Source organism: Arvicola amphibius, chromosome 12 (genome assembly GCF_903992535.2).
Source record: "Arvicola amphibius chromosome 12, mArvAmp1.2, whole genome shotgun sequence".
NCBI lineage: Eukaryota > Metazoa > Chordata > Mammalia > Rodentia > Cricetidae > Arvicola > Arvicola amphibius.
Genome location: NC_052058.2, coordinates 158,027,948 through 158,050,699, shown reverse-complemented (window position 1 = coordinate 158,050,699; position 22,752 = coordinate 158,027,948). Strand labels below are relative to the sequence as shown.

General features: G+C 38.1%; 1 protein-coding gene across 12 annotated transcripts in view; it reads right to left on the bottom strand.

Moving 5' to 3' along the window:
- Nucleotides 1–211: 211 nt before the first annotated feature.
- The window catches only part of Picalm (phosphatidylinositol binding clathrin assembly protein), an 80,005-nt gene continuing 57,464 nt past the window's right edge, over nucleotides 212–22,752 (bottom strand). For 3 of the 12 annotated variants that reach the window (XM_038313364.2, XM_038313366.2, XM_038313373.2), the window contains 9 exons: nucleotides 18,156–18,263; nucleotides 15,870–16,001; nucleotides 15,754–15,784; nucleotides 15,509–15,608; nucleotides 13,040–13,063; nucleotides 11,492–11,551; nucleotides 10,408–10,512; nucleotides 2,963–3,064; nucleotides 212–1,658 (listed from right to left, as the gene is read on the bottom strand). In XM_038313364.2, coding sequence (XP_038169292.1) covers nucleotides 2,972–3,064; nucleotides 10,408–10,512; nucleotides 11,492–11,551; nucleotides 13,040–13,063; nucleotides 15,509–15,608; nucleotides 15,754–15,784; nucleotides 15,870–16,001; nucleotides 18,156–18,263 — 653 coding nt within the window. In that variant the 3' untranslated portion in view covers nucleotides 212–1,658; nucleotides 2,963–2,971. The remainder of the gene's footprint in view (nucleotides 1,659–2,962; nucleotides 3,065–10,407; nucleotides 10,513–11,491; nucleotides 11,552–13,039; nucleotides 13,064–15,508; nucleotides 15,609–15,753; nucleotides 15,785–15,869; nucleotides 16,002–18,155; nucleotides 18,264–22,752) is intronic. The other 9 variants (XM_038313367.2, XM_038313370.2, XM_038313375.2 and 6 more) reach the window with 4 other exon arrangements.

Genomic DNA, 22,752 nt, shown 5'->3' with positions numbered 1-22,752 from the left:
AATAATACAAGTATCTTAGCATACATAATCTTACACATAAAGAGCACTTTCTTTCTTAATTCACCCTCCTGGAGGCATCAGATCAGAAAGGAAAAAGGAACAATAAATAGTTCAGTTTCTAGGTGAGTCCAGATGGTAACAAGAATTCAAACGTAATTCTTTTTGGATGTTTAAATAAAACAAACTTTACATTTTATTAAACCAGCAGATATAACCACTTAGATATAATTTTATTAGCAAAAAAATGATATTGATAATAAAAAATGAAAGGAAAAAGGAGAATGCACCTCAAACCAGAATACCATAACATGTTTTGTGGAAGCTGCATTTTATTTGAAAATCCACCCATTTGCTAACATACATTTTAATATTGTAAACAAAAATAGAATCTGCAGAGACAATGCAACAAGTATGCTTAACTCGTGTACAGAATTGCTTTCCTACAATCAACTGTCCTTCTTAAGGCCCTCTCCACCCAGGCGTTAGGATGTATTTACAGAGAGCACCGATCAACAGTGCACTTTAACTCTTCATTAGCTAAACTCTTGGCCAGACACTGAATTTAAAGATACTATCTCCCCTTATTTAAAAGGTACATGATCATAACATGGCACGCGCCAAATAAAAAGTTCAAGGATTTTTGTCCCCTCCCTTTCCCCATAACATCTCCTAAAGTTTACTGAGAAGAAGGAAAGTCTTGGAGTGAAAGCGATTCCTCACATTCATTTGGAAAGGCCCTGCTGTCCAATGGAAAAGAATGACATGCCAAGCATGAAGCAGCATAGATCCTTCCCAATGCACTAATGCTGAAGTTTAAATGTAGTGCTCTTCCTAGTCGGTGAACTGTTCCCTTGCAAAATCCTAGGCACAGAATTGACTATAAGGATTAATGCATTTATAATGCTTCCCTAAATCCCATAGAGACTGAGAATTCTTAAGAGATTCAGACCTATGGTTTTGCCTTAAAATATTTAGTGCTCTGTATGTCAGCTGAAAAGCATTCTGAATCAGATTCATTCTTGTGGACAAAATCAAACATACTGTGAACGTCCATACTCATTTTCTTAAGGAGGTTTGATATAATATTAATGTTATGTAAAATTGATAATCATAAATAAATACAAATACTTAAGGAATGTCTACTGCAAACTGAATATAATTTTTTTTAAAAAAGAAAAGCTAACTTCAATTATGGTTTCTGTATTTGTGAGGACTGGAGCAAAGAAATATAATGCATAATTAAAAATTATGATTTTGACCCCACTGAGTCCTGCTGAACTATGGCAAAGGACACGGCTCTTCTCTCCAGGCAGCTTTCCAAACACACACGCCACACTTCCCAAGTATGGGCTTTCCTGGTTGGTTACTGATTATGGGTATTAATAGGAGTTGAAAGAACTGAAGTGTTAGTCACCAGAAAGACAGATCTTAGTCTTAAATCATGGCAATTCTTGGCTTTATAAACGGTATTGACAAGGCTCTCCTAGAAACTAGTCCCATCCCTGCCGTGGGCCTTCATGGGTTACTGGAGCGCTCTAATGGAGGAAGAGTTTCAGAGACAGCAGTTTGGATTTTGCTGGAAGTAAGGAGTCGCCACCTGCGAACTTGTGGTTCGTGGAATAATTCCATTCTCCTCCATGTAGTTACATAAACTGTATCTGGAAAAAAAAAGCCATTGTCTAAGTTAATTCACTATATTACAGGACACATCACAGATAAAAACACTTTCTGCCTTCACCATTCAACCAGCCTAAAAATGTTCTTAACATGCTTATCACAGATCCTAATGGCACAGAAAGTCTCACCACCTTCCTGTGTCCCAGTACTCAATCCACGAACCATACTGTAGGGACTCCTAATTAACTATTTAAAAGCAGGAAGGAGTGGAGGCTAGGGGAGAAGACCAATGAAGTATTTTTCCTTAAGTTAAAAATATTTATCCATAAGCACAAATGCTCCACGTAACTTATTTGGGAAAGCAAAATATAAAATACTTTTAAAATACAAATAATGAGAGAAAATAAAAGGCAATGTTGTTCGTACTGATTCAATTATTGACTAATATAATTAAGACCCTGAAGCATCTATAAAGGAGTCACTATTTACCCATTCCTCTTCAACTGCCTATGCACAGCTAAGACTGAGGTAGATGTGCGAGCCAAATAAAACCATGAACTGCCAAAGATCTAGACAGGAAATGTAAACAGGGGCTAGAGCATCAAGAAGAACAATTAAACTGTTGTCTAGAAGATATTGGTGGTGTGGATCATATACACAGATCCTTGTATTCAAAACTTAAATATTCGCTTGCCTTTAAATAAAAAACAAGCTATAGCTGGGAGGCAGAGGCAGATGATCTCTGTGAGTTTGAGGCTAGCGTGGTCTACAGAGTTCCAGGACAGTCAACATTATACAGAGAGACTGCCTCAAAAAATCAAAACCAAAAAACCCACACCAAACCCAAGCAAGAAAAACCCACAAATTGTATTTTTTAGGTTACTATCAAGGAACACATAAAGTGCAACTCTCTAATGAAATTATATAAATGTATTTTTTTCATTAGCCATAGCTGTTACACTGAAACTAAAGCTACTCCTAACCAAGACTTAATGCACTGTGTACAACTGGGGCATTCTCTACAATTCTCTTAGGATGGACCCAAACACATCTGTAAGGATGATATTTGGTTCCACCCATCAGCTGTGAATAGTGGATGCTTCTGTGTTAAGACGTCCCTTGAGCTCACACATCCAGTATGTCACGCTATGTTCCAAAGGCAGTTTCTTTTGTCCTATCTCAAACTAGTTTTATTCTTCACTTAAAGAACAGAAGAGGAGGAGACAGTTGAGGCACAGAGGGAATGCAGGCTCCTTTAAATAAACAAAGAAGAAGAAAGGTGCTCGGTGTTCAGTGTTGGCCATCTTTGTATCCACGCGCCCATCTCCCCCACACGCAGCAATACCTAAGTGACTTATAAGAAGTCCTCCAGAGAAAGCTCTGCAAAGGGGTCCTTTCCTGCAGCTCTGTGAGGACTGTGCCTGGAGGGGCTGGATGCTGCCGACAGCTGGGGGAAAGAAGACAGAGACAGGGGAGAAAAAGATCTCAGAATGACAGAACATGAGAGTAGAAAGTGTAATGAAGGAAGAGGTGGTTTTTGCTTTGTCACCTTTAATAAATAAAGGCAGCCTTTGTAGAAAATGGGATTATTTAAAATGCTATTGCATGTCAAGTTAAAAGATATCCAATGGCACGTGTTTTCCAGAAAACAATGTGCGCCTCTGACACATAAAATGAAAGTCTTTATCCATAAAAGCTGGAATCAGTCAAGACTTACAGTGTAGGGGAGAAAGGGAGTGGGGAGTATAGGAGACAGAGTGTATAATTGTGTTTAAAAAAACAGCTTTCCTATGTCCAGACATATGTCCACAGTGGTCCAAACTGACCTCAGTTCAGATTCCATGTTTCCAGATGCAATTATCATTTCCTGCCTTCTTCCCACAGGTCTCTCTGTTCTTACACAGGGCTTACCTCCTGCTTTTCTATCTGGACACCATGAAGCCGGTGTACACACTGAGGGACTAAGCCCAGAAGCTCTGAATAAAGGGTCAGGGAAGTCTCTGCTTGTTTCCAGTCCAAGTTCGCTTGATTTTTCAGAATTTGCCCCATCTTTTAATCTGAAGATAAAGTTGACCACTGCACCAAGTATCTTTATTCCCAAAGAAAAGACAGTTTTTCTGAGTAATTAAGAGGTTATTGTGTGTGTGTGACTGCCTGTGCGTGCACTCCCAAGAGTTTCACCAAGCTTATTTGTGAGTATTTTAAACCCAACAAAACTACTTTTAGTTTGGAGGAAATTTCTGTTTCTCCCTTGCTATAGGATCATAGAGTCTGCAAGCACAGGGCGATTATTAGAAGAACTGGTTTTAGGGACATTAAGAATTAAAATTGATTAAGTAAAACAACTTCCATTCATATTTCTAACACTTAAATTATATAAAGAATTTTAAGTAACAAAAAAATTCTTTGCTGGTTTAAAAATTATTTCATCTCTTTTTAAGTCTTGCTTTTATGTTTGCGTCTTTGTTTTTGCCTTAAGGAAAAGCACCATAAAGAATGATTGGCCAACGGGCGGTGGTGGCGCACGCCTTTAATCCTAGCACTCGGGAGGCAGAGGCAGGCGGATCTCTGAGTTCGAGGCCAGCCTAGTCTACAAGAGCTAGCTCCAGGACAGGCTCTAGAAACTACAGGGAAACCCTGTCTCGAAAAACCAAAAAAAAAAAAAAGAATGATTGGCCAATTAGCAAATACTACCTCACCATTACAAGCAATTTGCCATTTAGGGCATTATAACCAGCTTACAAATTTGAAAAACATCATTTGTTGTTTTGATCATCAAGATTTTTCCAATCCATATACTACTTTAGAAATACACATTCAAAGACAGAGAGAAGAGATGGCGGGAAGGATAATGGACTTGTACATGCTGCTACAGATGGGAGGATTGGGCAACAGGTTTGTCCTGACTAGAGCTCTCAATATTGGCCACTCCAACGGCAAAGTAAAGTGAACCCTAACTGGAAAGATGCTCCAACCTCCTCCCTGAAGCCCCCATGAATGGATGCCTATCCAGAAGAAAATTATTTCAAATACTCATTAGTCACTGGGATGAAAGGGCAAACATTCATACTTACTTCCACTCTTAACTTCACCTACAGATTTTCCTTTTCATTTCAAGTTAAAAACAAATCTACTCACCGCAAACTAAATCTAAATGCTAACTCTATGAGAGCCCCGCACTAAAATGTCTCTTTACAACATGTTTTCATGAAGGCAGCAGTTTGAAGACCTGATAGCACCAGGAGAAAATGTCCCTGAAGAATGTAAAAGAGACACAACCATTCTCAACATAAGCATGCTAGCAGGAGTCAAGAGTTTTACAGACAATGTTGAAAGGGTTCAGTTTATTTTGGGGAAAAACTCCTTCCAGGCTTTAAAAGTGTAAGACATGCACTGATAAGCCTTATGTGTATACTTAGTAAAATTAAATATTTGAGGCCATCAATGATTCAGTGTCTATTTCTACACATTAAGTTCCTTAGCACGCTCCCCGGAAGCAAGCTAACCCACATCCCAGAGTGGTCTGGCTGCGACATTACTCAGGGCCTTGGACATGAAAGAGGCCACAAGCACCTACTCCTACCCTTTCCCATCACTAGCAGAAAGCACAGATAAAGCCTCCACTGGTGGGAAAGCAGTCAGACACAAGGCAGCTAAGTAAGGACAAGAACAGAACATGCTGCCCACAGTACTGCTCAGGGAGAGCAGAAAGAAGAAGAGGGATGGCGGGGCAATGACACTCCAGGGGGTTAAGACGCAGTAGGACTCTAAGTCCAAAGAAGTCTCCCGAGATAGAGTGCTGATCCTCTTTTATTTATCATTCTTTGAGTAAATTAAATCTAGTTTAAAGGTGCCAAGGAACACACCAGAAAAGTACAGTTAATATACTGGAGGAAAGGAATTTTTTAAAAATTCAACTTGTCAGAATTCATCGCAAAATCCAATTTACAAGCTGGCATAAAATAATACCATTATGGAAATGTATAACAAAGAAAATTACAACAGAAGATGCCCTGGTCCACTTTTCCAAATAGCAATCTCTACCCTGGTCCCAGTGCTGAAGTTAGTACAGCCACAAGTCAGTTCATATCCAAGTGAATCTATTTCATTACTAAAAGACACTTTATTGCTCCAACACAGGCATCTTAAGTCCTTTTTTTCATTTATAAAAAAATGAAATGTAGCAAAGAGCAGCATATAAAACAGAACTACTAAGATTTCCAAGTGGGTGATGATGCCGACAGCTGAGATACCTCTACTGCTCTAACTCATCTTGGAAAATACGTGAGTGGTGAGAAGAGTAGGCAGAAACCACTGCTGCCAAGTCTGACACATAAAGGTGGAGAGAGAGGCTGTCTGTCCACAAGGTTATCTCCGACCTCCATATACCTGGCACCAGCACACGCTCCATTCCTACACACAAATACATACAATACATTTTAGTAAAAACATAAGCCAAAATGAAAAAACAATCTTAACAACTTGCTTTTGAAAACACTTGCTTCAAAGTGGAGCTATCTGGCTTTCTTTCCTTTCTTGGTTATAGAATGCGTAGTAGAGAAAGAGTAGTGAAATCATAAATTAACAAAAGACAAAAACATACCTTAAAATATATTTCAAAATATACTTTAAATATATACTTCAAGAAGCGGACAAGTTAAACTGTTAAAATAAAAATGGCTGCTTCATCATGCTCATTTACTACCAAAGAAAAAACTGCAGGTTAGAACAAGAAGGTAAGAGCAAGCTTGGAGAGCCGGGCTCCTAACAGACTTCTGAGAGGCTGGGGGGCTGGGCTGTAAACTCAGCTACTCACTCAGAGTCACACAAGGATCCTAATGTCCAGGCCAGTCTGGGACACACAGTGACAGAAAGAGAGCCTGGGTTCAACCTCCAGCACCACAGAAACTTAATGAGAACAAAATTTCTAAGAGATTAACAGCTTTGTACCTAAAGTTCTTAGGGAAAATCAGGGCTCAGTGCCACTGACCTGTAATCAAGGGTAGAGGCGGGAAGATCAGAAGTTCAAAGGCAAAACATGGGTACAAATTGAACTCTTGGCCAGGGCAGGCTACTGTGAGATACCGCTTCTCAAAAACAACAAAAGCAAAACTAGACATAACTAAGGAAACAACTTCCTCACATCTTTACATTTAATTCTCCAAAGACTGCATAGCAAGTGTCAATGCGATAGACCCACTCTGACTTTGCTATAAAAATAAAGACAAGAACTCAAGAGAAAACTGGGTGTAGTTTCTTGGCTTCAAATGACTCACCAGGGATTTATAGAAAGATTAACTAAACTGAATTTTGGCTCATTCATAAAATGGGGTTCAGAATACCTAACCCCAATACTCTGCACAGATGTTTATAGTTATCATAAAGGTAAGTATACTGCCCGACATACATTAGTAACTCAAACATGAGTTCATCCATTGCTAGCACCTACATCAAACATTCACCTGCGAATGTGAAGGGCAGAGACCATTAACACACCTAAGTCAAACCCATTCCTATAATAATGAACCCACTGTCCTATAACATCATTTGTCTAGTTCATAAAGTTGCAGCCTTCAAAACCTCTTAAAGAGTCCCATATTGTGATAATAACTACATCCACTCCCCCTCTAACTCCTCATTCCCTCCTTCCTTTCATAGTGCTGGAGATAAAACTCAGGCAGAGCTTGTGAGTGCTAGGGAAGTGTCCCACTGCACTGTACTCTTATATAATATGGCAATGGGTTCATTATTGTAGGAATGGGTTTGCCTTACGCTGTGTGTTTACAGTCTCTACCCCTCCACTATGTTGCCAAAAAGCTCTAGCTACAGCTGGCACCTCGACAACTCAAACGGATTTCCATTCGCTGTATGTACATTATTCAACCTGTGTGTTCTGCTCAGTAACACTAATAAAACACATTCCCTTACAGTTGATATCATAAGAATATTTAGAGATGACAGCACTACTCCAGGATTCCAGAGATACCAGCCTCGAAGCTTAGTCTCAGTAACAGTACATTGTTTCAGGGCATTTCAGAGTACAGCCAGATCACTAACGGCATATCCAATCCATCTGCGTGGAATATAATTTACAGTGTTGCACGCCATTAGTTTTCTAAAGATAGCCCCACTTCTTGGTTGTCTCAATGAGCAACAAGTGGCAGGGACAGGTTTTTCTCTAGGGGAAGCCATATGAGGACAGCTTCATTTCAGACTCCAGCCTCTAAAAGTGCTGCTGTCCTGAGCTGTGAGCCTGCCATACTTCATTACGGCTGCCCTTGGAAGCTAACAGACTAATGCACATCTTGCAGGCTCCAAGGCTGCTACTTTTTCAGTTCTTAAATTTAAATTCCTATTTATGTCATCTCAAATCTATCAAGATATTTAACTTACAGGAAGAACTTTAAATAAAAATACTGGAGCTGGAAGTGGTTCAATGGTTCAAAGAACTGGGTGCTCTCTTCCAGAGGACCCAGGTTAGAGTCCCAGTACCTGCATGTTGTGCAGCGCACAACTGTGTGTAACTCTAGTTACAGGGGATCTGACATCTCTGTGAGCACCAGGCAAGAATGTGGTGCATAGACATGCAGGCAAAACACCCATACGCATAAGATAATAAGTTTTAAATGAGAATATGGATCTTTTAAAGGGACTTTTCTAGTACACATTAGGAAACCAATATATTTGCATGCTTTCTATATAGATAGTGCTACTGAAGTTCATTATGATGACACTGTAAAACTTTGGTCACCCAAGGCTGGCTATAAAACAAACTAGGATTTTAAAAAGCCTAGGAAGTAAGGCCTTACTCTGTATGCACTTGTCTTCTTAACCACAGAAGTCAGAGATGGGACTTCTAATATTTTATATAACTAACTGGTATATAAATGGGGGCTCTACAGATGCAACTTTTCATTTATGGTACTAAATCTAATTTTTAAAACAATTTCTTTCATGGTCCTGCATAACAATAAAAAGACACAGAAATGAACACAAACTACTACTGGAAGTCCATATGGCTTTCTTCACAAAGATACAGCTGACCAAATCAGCTGAGAACTATCACTACCAATATCCAAGATCAGTACATCAAGACACAAGTGAAAGAATGAAAGAATGAATGATGCACAACAGTTAAAAGCAAAGTATCATTGCTTCCTTTCAGACACTTAACTGATGTCAGACTTGCATAGCAGACCATCTACTGCAAACAACAAGAACCCATAAGCCATTTACTCCTTTTTTCAGTCACATCCTCCCCTTAAGCAAAACTAGCAACTCAAAAAGCAACCTAATTAACAAAGAACCAATAAAACTTTAATAATATTCTTACTTTTAAAAGTTAAACAGCCTTTCAAATTTTGTGCTGAAACAAAGGTTGAGCCATAAAGAAGTGATGAGAACAGAGCAAGCACAACAACCTTTGCCACCATCAAAAAGCTTCAACAACCTCTAAAACCATTATCATGCAGGTACTCACTAAAGAGCTATCTCCTACCACAGCAACTACCAGTTACTAGGGTAACTGTCTTCCTGCTTAAGTGACATAATACCTACACACAGCAAACAATTTACAAACTACTGGTCAGCTGTGAGCATTCTAATTTATATAAAACATCAGTAAAATGTATTTCAAGTACAAAAGGATATAATTACAAGATTTAGGAACAAACATAGAAAGAGAAAATAATAAAACCTATGAGGATCCAGGGTTTTCCACATAAACACCGGGGAAATGCAAATGTTAGACACAAAACAAAGATTGCCACACACCTCTTCCAGTGCAGTGGTGATAACCTCTAAAAGGCATGGAATGATGAACATGAACCAAAGGAAGGGAGTGGAACTTGGCTGGGATGCAGCTCAGTAGCAGAGCTTATGTTTAGCATATGTGAGGACATGGATCAACAATTTTAAGACCTAAAAGGGATTAAATATGAAATGGTCTCCTATCCATCACTGTCTATCAAATAGACTCGACACATCTTTATAACACTGTCGGTCCTAATAAGTCTACTAAGAAGTGTGTGCATCAGAAAAGGAGTACAAGCTAACTTCAAATACTCTGCTTTCAACAAGCTTCAAAATTACAGTTTACCAACCTTCTGACACTGGAAGCCAGCCATAGGAGTCCATTAACAATTCTATGCAGTGAGCAGAGCCACACATAAGGATAAGCTACCCTTCACTTCATAAGGCACTTATATCTTTGCAATAACAGAATTCAGACTGCTCTAATGTGCCTCCGCCGCCCTCCTCCAAAGGATAAAATTAAGATGACATTTAGAGTAATCATCAGGAACAGGGAGGACATTAGAAGCATTTACAAATGCTTGTAAGTCTTTCCTTTAAAGAACCTAACTTAGCACAGCCTTGCCAGGGGTTCTTTCCTACTTTTTTGGTTTGCTTTAGTGACAAAAAGTTACAATTTTTCTGTAGGCTTTCTAAGAGTCTGCAAACATCCCAAGAACAAAACATACAGCAAATCCCAAGCCATGAACTATAGGCTGATATTCTGTGGCAATGGGTTTGAGGGTCTAAATGTTAAGAATCACAAAGAAACAAGCTTTCTCAGCTTTGGAACAAACACAAGCATGAAGTTATAGGAAGTTCTCACCTACAATACTTGTAACCTACTTGTCACTTTCCTGCAGTTAATCAATATTCTAAAAAGTTCTTGTACCAGGGAGATATAAAGCAAGTAATATCCATGACAAAAAAGAAAGTTTGATTAGTGTTACAGAGCCCTTCCAAATCAGCACACACAACAGTTATGCACATCATTAATACCTGTGCTCCTGATACAGGGCCAAAGGGGTTTGGTGGTCTCATGACAGGCTGGCTGTATATTAAGGTTGGTTGTGTCATTACAGGCACACTTCCCATCTGAGGAGGCTAAAAAAAAATAGGATAAGAAATGGGTCACATATTCATTACTGTGGAGGAAGTAAACAAGAGGACTAACAGGAATAAAAGATGAACGGTACCTCTCTGCTTTGACTGCATGCAAGGAAGACCGATATCTACAAATTTCTGCGCACTACTTTCATATAGTCTTAAAATATACCAAATAAAGCCTAACCTTTTTTATCCAATGGATTTGCCAAACTTAAGCTTTACTGTAGTATAACAAAGAAATATTCTGACAGAAAAGACAAAAAGGGGAGGAAGAGGAAGGAAGGAGATAGTAGAGGAAAATAGCTTCAAGTACCCAGATTTCTCTAGGTCTATATACAGAGAAAACTGCAGGCTCTATGTCTAAATATTAATATATTTCAGAGCATGCCGACTGCCTTTGCATATCAAATCAAGTTCTATACCACTATGCAATGATCATAAATAATGACTAATTTTCTCTGTATGTGTGTGCATACGTGCAGGTGTGTGTACATGTTCATGCAAATATAGAAGTACAAGTACACACGTGGAGGCTAGAGGTTAACCTCATGTCACTGAGGGTAACAGAATATAGATTATGAGGATGGTAAATGGTTCAAAGACTGGTTTTGTACCACAACAATCACTGTCAGAGGACAATCCTCCTGACCTATAGCACACTAATGCGCCCTTGTACAATTCTCCTGTATTTATCATTTCACTGATCGCACCAAAACAGCTTAGAGTAAACACTAACATCTAAGTGAGTTTGCAATGAAAAGCAACATGCACAGCACAGCTACCAGGGTGAAAACAAACGGTCGATACGGGTGCACAGTCAACAATGCCCACTTAGGAATCATGGCTAGGTTACTCATCTAGTCGTGCATACAGGGCACTTAAAAAACAACTATGGTTGTAATAAATTACTATAAATAAACTAATGTTAGAATAAATTACTCTATTTCCCAAAACTTTTATTTAAAAACATACTTACAATTCCATATCCTATCATGCCCGTTGGTGTGGTAGCAGGATAGGCCATTACAGGGGGTGCCTGATTCGGCAAAAGAAAAAGTAAACAAGAAAATGTTAATCCCTGTATGCCACCAGTTTAAAGGATTGTCAGATTTCTATTTAAAACAAATTGCTAAGACAGCTATGATTATGTAACACTTGTGATTACTGGAAATTGTCAATTAATAATCAATGAGAAATAAAATCTCAAAATTAGCAGAAAAGCGGAACTGTTAGGAAAAAAAAACCCTTAAACTTAGACTCAACAGCAGTCTAAGCTCACAGCATCCTTTACAGCTTTCAAAGACCTTTCCACAGAGCACTCGCCTGCTCTGTGTGAGACCCTGGTTTTATCCCCAGCTGCATCAAAATAAGCAAACAAAGAAAAAGTCTCTAGGTATTTAAAAATATCCAGAATTTTAAGTCTATCATTCTTATAAAAATTGAGTTCCAGAACAGCGAGGGCTACATACCCTGTCTCAAAAAATAAAATAAACAAACAGTAACAATAAAATGTTAATCAAGAAAAAGATAATATGGACTGGTTTTTGGTGTACTTCTTTAGTACTGGAAGGAAAAAAAAATCATAAAGATTCCATATCAATTAGTATCATGATGTTCACAAATTTAGTTTCCAAGGATCTTGCTCATGGTTGTCAAAACCATAGGAAGATCTCAAAGTGGCTCTGAGTGACTCTCCCTAGAATCACAACTTCCATGTAAGTAGTTGTACATTAGCTTCCTAATTTGTCCTACAACTTTCAATTACGTAATAGTAACAATCAAGTTCTAAGTACCTATTCAATGAGGTCTTCTTGTTCTACTTTAACTGATGACTTGTAAACATACAATCTAGGAACAAATTGTTTTAGATATGGCTGCTGTCTTAACAATATTCCCTGCATACCACCTCTCTCATAAAAGACTAAAACTGAGCACAGGTGAAAGACCAATAACACGGTTAAAACATGAAATCATACAGCAATTTGAACATATGCATGAAGTTAAATGAAGCATAACTTTAAAAAATAACGCTAACAAGTGAAGTTTAGTATTTAGGTGAACATGTAGGGCATATTGGTCTCTCCGCACTTCAAAACCAAGATCTATAAGAGCAGTAAGACAAACTGCCAAGTACAGCAGAAGCCTGTAAGATTACATGCAATTGTTATTTCAAACGTTACACAATCAACATTTCCCTTCATTCAAAAGTCATCAAGTGCACGGTGGCAGCACAGATACACACACAGACACCCAGCCATCTGGCAGCAAATGGCAGAATATTAAGCAAGAAAGAAAAATTGGTATTTCCCATGCCACCATCAGAATCAATTCTGCAACACACCCATGAAAATCAGTAGATGCTAGGAAGAATTTCTGGCACACTGAAAATCTGATGTGAAAACAAGGACTAGCTGGAAGGTTATGAGAGTCTGCTGCAGCGGTGGTTAATAGCATGCCAATTTATTGCCAAAAAAAAAAAAAATAAAAAAAGAAGAATAAGAAGGGCTAGGTTTTGGTCACTTACGTATTGTGGAAAATGCATGCCATTCTGCTTTTCCCCAGGGAGAACAATTACATAATGCAATAACACTGGATTAGAGCAAGTACTTACACAACAAAATACACAGAGAGCATTTTAGTTTACATGTACATTCACTACCTAAAATTCCGGGTATCTATATATCTAAAAGAACATCTATTACCAAACACTATCAAGGTTGACAAGGAAAATACGTTTAGCTACCTCCCTATATAGACACAATGGTTTAGTACTTACAAATGTTATTAAAACATAAAATATATCATTGATGCCTGAACGAAAAATTCAAGTGTATCCTCAAATAGGATGTCATTTATCTACCATCAGTGTGGGGGTCACCAATGAAAGCAGTTTGTGATATAACAAATATTTTAACAAAATAAGTGAATTTGCCTGATATTAAAAATTAAAAACCTTGACAGTGTTTAAAGAATTAAAAGGTTAGAAATGTAAAGAAACACCATAAGCAGCAGTTTACTCTTAGTGAATCACATCACAGGCCTCACATGTTAGCCATCAAAAAAAAAACCCGAACTATAATATACACACAAATATCTTAAGAGATGACACACACTACAATATACGACACACTGTTTATATTGTCAACTTACATACAAACAGTAGATAAGGTTAGGTGTTTATTTATTACATTCAATGAGTCAGTATTGGGTAAATGCTATCCTAAGCTTTTAGTATTTCATAAAGATTAATACTGACAACATTAAATAAGCAAACAGCACTGTGCTTTGATATTAGCTGTTGTACCCTCAGCGTTATACCCATCTGCAGTCATGAAGCCACAGAACTAACACTCCTACCAGTTCTAGTCACTGAGGCATGTTATAATGGAAAACGCTGGATTCACACAATCGAGTTTCAATTTAAATCAGTTTTCAATTTCAAGTGCTTTCCATTTGGGGATTTTAAAAAGCATAGATGACATTGTACTTCTAAGTGATATATGTACTCCAACTCTCTTGAGAGAACACTACACTCTTACGATACACTTACTGTAAGTCATGTTCATATGCTTGTGTTTGTATGTAAAACCTAGACTATGAAGCAGAACATGGTGTTAGACACCTGTCACTCCAGCACTTGGAAAGCCGTGGAGAAGAATGGTGCATATGAAGCTGATGTGAACACTTAGTAAATAAGTTCAGAGACAGTCTGGGTTCTATAACAAAACTTTCCATACGCACACCTGCCTCCTTGAACAACAACAAAATAAAACGAAGTTAAACTCAAATATTTTCATTTTATAAAGTCTAAAGCTATTAACTCTTTAAAGGAAGTCAAAGATTTAACCTAGCCCACAATTTTAACACATAAGCAATCTAAGGTAAACAAGGCAATGTCCTACAAGGGACTTAATGACAAGAAAGCCGTTATATTAAGCACAATGGTTCTAACAGCAATTAGGGAGGCTATAAGATATAGCACCTGAGTAATCAAAACCCTGCCTTCATACCACTCAAAGAAAACCATATTTCAAATGTTTCAACAGAAAGGGTATGAATTTCTCTGGCAAAGGGAGAGGAGAAGTGGTAGATTAAGATAAAACAAGCCAAAGACAGGAAAATAGCCACAAGCTATTCTGGGCCTACTATGTCTTATAGCAATTAAAAACATCAATAGAACCTCTTTTATACTAGGTGCTACTTAACCAGCAAACACTGTTTTCTGTTAGCGAACTTTATAATCTCCAAGTTCAATATTCCCAGCACTTCCTAAGTTATTACAGAGGCATAAAATACTGAATTACACCACCATTCATTCCCCAGTAAGATGGAATAAACTAGACGTTCTGTTTCCAAGTGCTGGGATTATAGGCCATATACCAGTATGTCTGGCTTAGAATGAGGATTTAGCAATGTGAATTGGTTCAGTGTTCACTAATTTATTGATCAGGGTAAATTCAATCAAATATTAAATGGCAACAAATAATGAGAATCAACTCCATAAACTATATAAAACTAACAAAACCCAAGAAAACAATCTGTCTACCCATGATGAGGTTTAAAGGATGTAAGGACTTTAGATCCTAGACAATAAATAATAAATTAAAACTGACAATACAGTGTGTCCTGCCTGTAGTTTCGAGGCTACGTGCTAAGAATGACTCCCGTCACTTAAGAACTCTGTACTGCTGCTGTATGTTTTAGGAACTGTGCATATACTCTAGTCTATGACGTGTGAGAAAACAATCGCTCCTATCACAACCACACATTACTTATTAAAACAATGTCTAGCCTGGAGTAATCTTTAAATACATGTTAGGCATTAAAATGTGCCTGACAAAGATAGTCAACCAGCTTTAAAGAAAAAAAAATGAAGTACTTAATATTAATAAATGCAGCAATAATCTTTCCATGTATGTCTATCACATTAATTTTTGTTACACACTGTAGTTAAGATATCCACGTATCAGGATCAGAAGCTTCCCCAACTCACCATTGTTGCAGCATTCCAAGCAGTTGTTGGTGCAACCTTTGGTTGCCAGTTAGATCCTCCTGTCAACTTCTTTTCACCTGGTTGACTCCAACTTACATCACTTTAAATAAACATAAACACACAAAGTTTCTATATGGACAAAGTGAACATCAACAGCACCAAACTGATGTCTCTTTATACACTTCTGAAGTGAAAAATCACATCAGCTTCTACATGATATTTAATAATACGAACAAGACACTTACTTCTTAGTGGTTCCATTTCCAATGCCAAGATCTAGGAAAAGAGAAAAGGATTTAAGAACTAGAATCATTTTACTAAACAAGCTCAAGTGTGACTGAAGAATCGAAGGACTACTTACTGCCCACAAGGTTGGCTAAAGATGAGTCCAGGTCATCAGACACTAACTTGTTTGGTGGAAGTTTGGCAATAGGAAGACTCTGGTTCTGAGAGGCCACTGTTGGTTTGAGGAGTCCACCTAGTTCATCAAAGCCTTAAAGTTACAAACAGACGAAATGGGACGTGTAAGGAACTTCGTGAGCTGCAGCTTTCTAAGGGACTTCTCTCTCCTTTCTGCTGGTTTACTCACGGCAAGTTTTCCCACAACATGGGAAATGCCCTCACGTGGAGAGAGGAGAAATCTGCCATCTTCAAACGAACTTTAACAGAAATAATTAGTGTAATCTAATGACAAAATTATATCAAGGTTAAAGGAAATGATTTTTAAAAAGTTATAAAAGGGAGGAGAGATGATGCAAATCTCTCCCTATCCCAGCAGAATTGTTCTGGTCACTCAATCCTAAAGTCCCTTTATGTTGGGAAAGAATATTTTTAAACGTCTTTTATACTGGAGCTGAAGAAATGGATGAAGAGTTAATACCCATATCAGGTAGCTTGCAAGCACCTGTAACTTGAGCCCAGGAGATCCAATGTCTCTAGCCTCTAAAGGAACCTGTACTCAAGTGTACATCTGCCCCCTCCACATATGCAATTATAAAATTAATCTTTTAACTTCAAAAAATTAAAAAAAAAATTAAGACAGGTCCTCACTTGTGCAGCTCTGACTAGGGCAGAACTTCTATGTAGATGAGATCAGGCTGACAATAAACTTACAGAGATCCAATCTCTGCCTTCCAAGTGGTAAGATTAAAGGCATATGCCACCATGCCCAGCTACAACAAACCCTTTTATAAAAAGTTTTTTTTTTTTTTAATTGTGCATGTGTGCATGAGCACATGAGTCAGAAAAAAACTTGCAGGAGTTGGTTCTCTCCTTCTACCATACCAAGTGTATCCTGGGGATGGAGCTCAGTTTGTAAGGCTTAGAGCAAGTGCCCTTACCACTAGGCTATCTCCTAGGCCCAAGAAGGCATATTTTAGAGAACTTTTTATTTCTCATACTTGGGAATATAAAAACCTAAGGCAGGGGCTGGGAAGATGGCTCAGTGGTTAAGAACACTGGCTGCTCTTCCAGAGAACCTAGGCTTAATTCTCAGTACCTACATGGTGGCTCATAACTGCCTGTAACTCCAGTTCTAAGGAATTGAATGCCCTCTCTTCTGGTCTCTAAGTGAGCCTGCATGCACATGGTGCATACAGAGACAAGCAAGCAAAAAAATCCTACAAATAAATAAAAATTATTAATTTTAAATAATTAAAAGACTCTAAACTATATCTAAGAAAACTATGTAATCACATAAGTTCACCTAAAAGCAAAAATAAAACTCTATAAAGGTTCTTCACCAAGAGTTAAAAGGAAAAAACATCCAACCACGTTAGCCCACTTCGGGACTCAGCAGCATGACTGATCCAGGAATGTTAGAGCCTAAAAACAGGAAGTCACCAAGGATGGTGATTTCCAAAATAAAAAACTGTAAGTTTCCAACTCCCTTTTCCTAAACAAGCCAAATTCAAAAGAGAAGAGTCAAATGAACCCCCAAACACAGAATTATAAGCCTAAATTAAATACACATTAAATAATTACATATGCATAAGCTTTCTTCGTTTATGGATAACTAATTATACAACATGCAACTAAAAACACTTCAATATGTTTTAAAGTTAAAATTTAGTTGTTAACGAAAGTCAATGACTGTGTACTTGTAGGAATAAAATCAGAACATTAAAGTTTTATAGGAATGGTATAAACCTCACAATAATCTGAAGCATAAAGCACTGGCCGCACCCTAGAGTCTTACAGTCTCGACGACAAATCAGCCCTGTAGTCACAACCTTTAAACACACTCAGCTTCTTACATATATGCTATCTAAACATAACAGGGTGAAGACACACTATGTCTTCAGTTTCAGAAACAATCTCACACTGTAATATGTTTATTGTTCATTTCAGTTAAATAAAAATTATGATAACTGAAAATTACAGCACTTTACAAACAAGAAACTGTTTTCTCTAATTGTGCTGTGGACAAAACAAAACAAAAACAAAAAAACTTTCCCAAACTCTAAAATGCTACCAAGAAAAAAGGGTAAAATTAATATTCTTTGAAGTTCCCATCAAGTAAGTGGAAGAAGATCAATTTAATCTATAAATGCTAAAAGCAGTACGTTTCCTATGAAGACTATGCATTAATACACTAGAATATTTGGAATCTGCAAAAATAAAACAAACAAAAAAATCTTTTCCTTACCTCCAGAATCCACCGTAACATTTGTAGATTTATTTCCAAACACAGACTCAAAGTCAACATTAAGGCCAGCTGAAGGGTGTGGCTGTGCAACTGGAGAAGGGCTGAATCCTAAGAAAAAGCAAAATGCTCAGTTTTCTACCAACTATATTAATAGTTAAATATAGTAACCATATATTAATAATGATAATGGGAAAAGCAATACATTCCTTAAACAAAAAAGCTGTTTTTTCATGCAAAATTTTTTCTCCAACACATCACACTTTTGACACTAGTACCACACTGTTGTCCAAGTGATTCTCCTGCCTCAGCCCCCAAATGCTGAGATTATAGGTGTGAGCCATCATATCCAGCTACATTTCAATTTCCATCACCCACTAAGGAGCTAAGAAGGAACAACATGCATTGGATTATAAATTTACTTCAGTCCAGAAGGGAAACTTTTGCTTGTCTTTTATATTAATTTTGCATCTGATAATATTTTTTCTGAGACAGAGTTTCTCTGCAGCTTTGGACCTTGTCCTTGAAATCTATAGACCAGGCTGACCTTGAACTCACAGAGATCTGCCTGTCTCTGCCTCCTGAGTCTCAGTCTGTCTCTGTGTCTGTCTCTGTCTCTGTTTCTCTCTCCCTCTTCCTCCCTCTCCCTCTTTTCCCCTCCCCTCCCTCTTCCTCTCTTTGAGACAGGGTTTCTCTACAGCTTTGGAGCCTGTCTTGGAACTAGCTCTTGTAGAGCAGGCTGGTCTCGAACTCACAAAGCTCCGCCTGCCTCTGCCTCCCAAGTGCTGGGATTAAAGGCGTGCGCCACCACCGCCCGGCTGATGATTTCTTAAAACCTAAATTCATCTAGAATATCAAGGTTCTGCTTTCTCTCTGCCTATGACCTCTGTATCCTGTATCTCTCTCACCTACTTTTTCTGTTCCTACTTTATCTCAACAGTTACACTTTAAGAAAATTGTTATTACATGTATTTATTAGTGTCTGCCTGTGTATATATATGCATGTGGGCATGCATTGTCACAGTGTATGTGTGGAAGTTGAGACAACTTCTGAAAGTTAGTTCTTTCCTCCAGCCTTTGAGGCTGGGATACAAATTCAGGTCACGCTGCTTGGCAGAAAGCACCTTTGACACACTGAGCCTATCACTGGCCTAGATGTTACATGGTTTAAAATATATGCAAACTGGTGGGATTCTAAAAGTTGCAACTTCACAAATGTTTGTGTCCCAACTGTTTTTGGAACATTAAAGAAAATGATATTCTTTCAATTCCCACCCACTCTCTCAATTCAACATACCACTTTTATCAGGAATGGCAAGTGTGTGAGCCAACAGGCTAACTAGCCTGAAACTAGAAACTAGCCTGAAATACAAACCCATAAACGACACACCCTTCCTCTTTCTTGTGCTATCATGAAGCAGCGGTGCTATGACAGCAGAGCGCCAAGCCTGAGTCTCTGAGCCTGCCCATACAGGGTTAACAGACATAAAGTTTCAATTCTCAGGTTGTTTTCCTAAAGCTAAGTGTGTAAAATTCTAGAGGCTAAAAAGAACGAAAACCACCTAAAATATTGGGTCTGTCACATGACTTGAGCTTTGAATCACTAAATATATTTAGGTAAATAGTCTAGAAAGGATCACGAAACGAAATTCTTGCGCTTTATAGGAGGCTGTAGTCGCTTGCTTCTAAGGTCTCTTGCTTCCTAAAGTCTATCAAGTCAGCATGTAAACACACAGAAGACCCAATTTTAGGAAGTTAGGTTAGTAATTCAGTGACACTTAAATGGATACAAAGCTTCTACAGTTCATGGGCTTAATGGTTCTTATCATAGCTTAAGAGCAAAACATGTCTGTGCTTGTGTATGTGTTCATGCTACTACCACACTGTAAGATGTGTAACACTACGTCATGGGCTCTGGGAATAATCTTCGCTAAAGGACCACTAATCTTTTGGTCATATATTTATCAACAGTTTACAGCTAGGCCATTACATCTAATTCCCATTTTCTCCTGTTATAATATCCCTTTTTTCTACCCTTTACAGCAATCTAGGGACAATTTTATTATTTCCTATTATAAGGGAGCCATCTCCTAAAGTCCCTTGAGTAATTTGTGAACTCGTAAAATTATTAGCTACAAAAAAATTAAAAAGGAAAAATGTATTTCAAAACATGTACCTCAAGTTAAAAAAATCCTACATAGACAAAAAGTGCAACATAAAATAATTTATAATAGCAAATAGGGAAGCAACATATTTCTAAGGTAATCATTTTTCTGTATACCACTGTGCATGCATGTACACGTACATACACATACAGGAGGTAAAATTTTTCTTTACTATTTCAATAAATATCATTAACTTAATGGCCTGCAAACCTCCCCACACACACACACACATAGGTAAAAAATGAAACAACACCCCTTCAGACACTAACAGCAGGAAGCATCCAAGGCCAATCTTGGCCACATTGTGGAACCTACCTCAACAAAGAGCAAGCAAACAACAACAAGCCCAACTAACAGCACTATTTCAAAAGGTACATTTTGAAGGAAAAGGTAGGCAGGGAGTAAAGTGAATGAACAAGCAGTCTGAGATAAACATATTGCCAAGCCCACTCTTGCCTTTCATAAGACCCAGTGAATACTGTCATTGGTCAGCACCAATGCACAGACAAACAACTAGGGCAAATTTCGAAAGAACATAATAAGTGAACTGAAAGGCACAAAACAGCAAGCACTGGGGACAGAAAAATATTCCTAACTGGAATTAAAGGCTTGTGCCACCAATGCCTGGCCCAAATATCTTTAAACACAGACCGACAACATAGTTCAGTGGGCAAAGGCATCAAGCTTTAGTTCAATTCCCAGGACCCACATGGTAGAAGGAGAAAACCAACTGCAGAGTGTCCTCAGACTTCTACATTTGAGCTGTGCTGTGCTTGCACACAGATACATGCTCACACTCATACACACTCATTAGAGGATTAAAGGCAAGGGCCAACCACTCCTGGGTTGTAGGTATACTTTTAATGACAATTTAAATGAAAGGAATCAAGTAGTGTGCATAAATACAAACAATTAGCTGGACTTTCAAGATAAAGTAGTGCACCAGCCAAAAACACATTTGCAAGGCTGAAGGGATAATGCAGTAGTCAAGAGTATCTGCAGCTCTTCCAGAGAACCAGAGTTCCCAGCACCCATACCAAGTGGCTCACTGAGGCCTGTAACTCCAGCTCAAGGATCCAATGACCTCTTCTGGCTTTTAAGGGCACTCATATATACACGACATACACTTGTACAGACACACAGATACATACACATGAATTAAAAAAGAAATTAAAAAAAAAGACAGCCAGCCAGTATTGGTGGCAACCCAACACTTGGGAGGCAGAGGCAGTCAAATCTCTGAATTTGGGTCCAGTCTGGGCTACAGATTGAGTATCAGGACAAGCTCCAAAGCTACACAGAGAAACCCTGTCTTGAAAAAGAGAGAGAGAGAGAGAGAGAGAGAGAGAGAGAGAGAGAGAGAGAGAGAGAGAGAGAGAGACCGACCAAAGGAAAAAAAAACTGCAATCTAGTAATATAATAAACTCTCACGAAGATGTCGAAGTCATGAGTATAGATTAGAGCATAATAGGTATCTATTTACAAAATCATGATGTGCTTAAAAAAAAAAAAAAAGGAAGGGGAAGAACGCATCTTCAAAAGTAAGTAAGGACTGGGATATAGCTCAGAAGGAGAATTTGTGGAGAATGCCCAAGTTCTTAGGTTTAATCTCCAGTACTATTGGGGGGAGGGGCGGGGAAGTGGGTCTATTTATTCTTAACAAGTTTACAAAAACTCAGCCAGGTGTGGTAAACTACGCTTTTAATCCTAGTACTTGGGAAGCAAGTAGACCTGTTCGAGGACAGTCTGGTCTCTATACTGAGTTTTCTAGGACAGCCAGGGCTACACAGTGAGAGCCTGTCTTGTACAGGGGGAAAAAAAAAGAAATTCCTACTATACAAATAAATCAATAAAGTAAGTAAACAGTAACAGAAGGCTCGTGATGTATAAGCGTAGTATTAGGTTCTGCCTGGGTGTCAAAATAAAAATCCTAATAAGGCACAAGAACAAGGGACTTAAGATGAAAGAGAAAGAATGGGGATAGAGGTATTCAACTTAAAACTTACTAAAACACAATTTTTGAAAGAACACAAGGTTCTGGGTACCCTATTAAAAAGATTAATAAAAGCCACTATATCAATTTAATAAAGAACAACCAAAACCCTTTCAACTGTCTTTTCAGCCAATTCTTACCTATTTTTGAATACCTAACTTTACAGATAAAGAAGAGGCCTAGACAAAGACTCTAGCTATTCCTCCCCCCACCAAGTTTAGTATATGCCGTAAAAGATTATTTTCTGAAACTCATGTAAAATTTTGGCTTTTAATATTGCAACGGCAGGTTAGTTGAGTCACTGCTCTAATTTATTAGCTAAAATGGAATACATACTTTTCATTTTCCCTTTGTCTTCAGACAAGTGGTAAAGTCAAAGACTTATGAAGGGGAAAGAAAATGAACGACTGAAGGCGACATGAACTTATAATATGCAATAGCT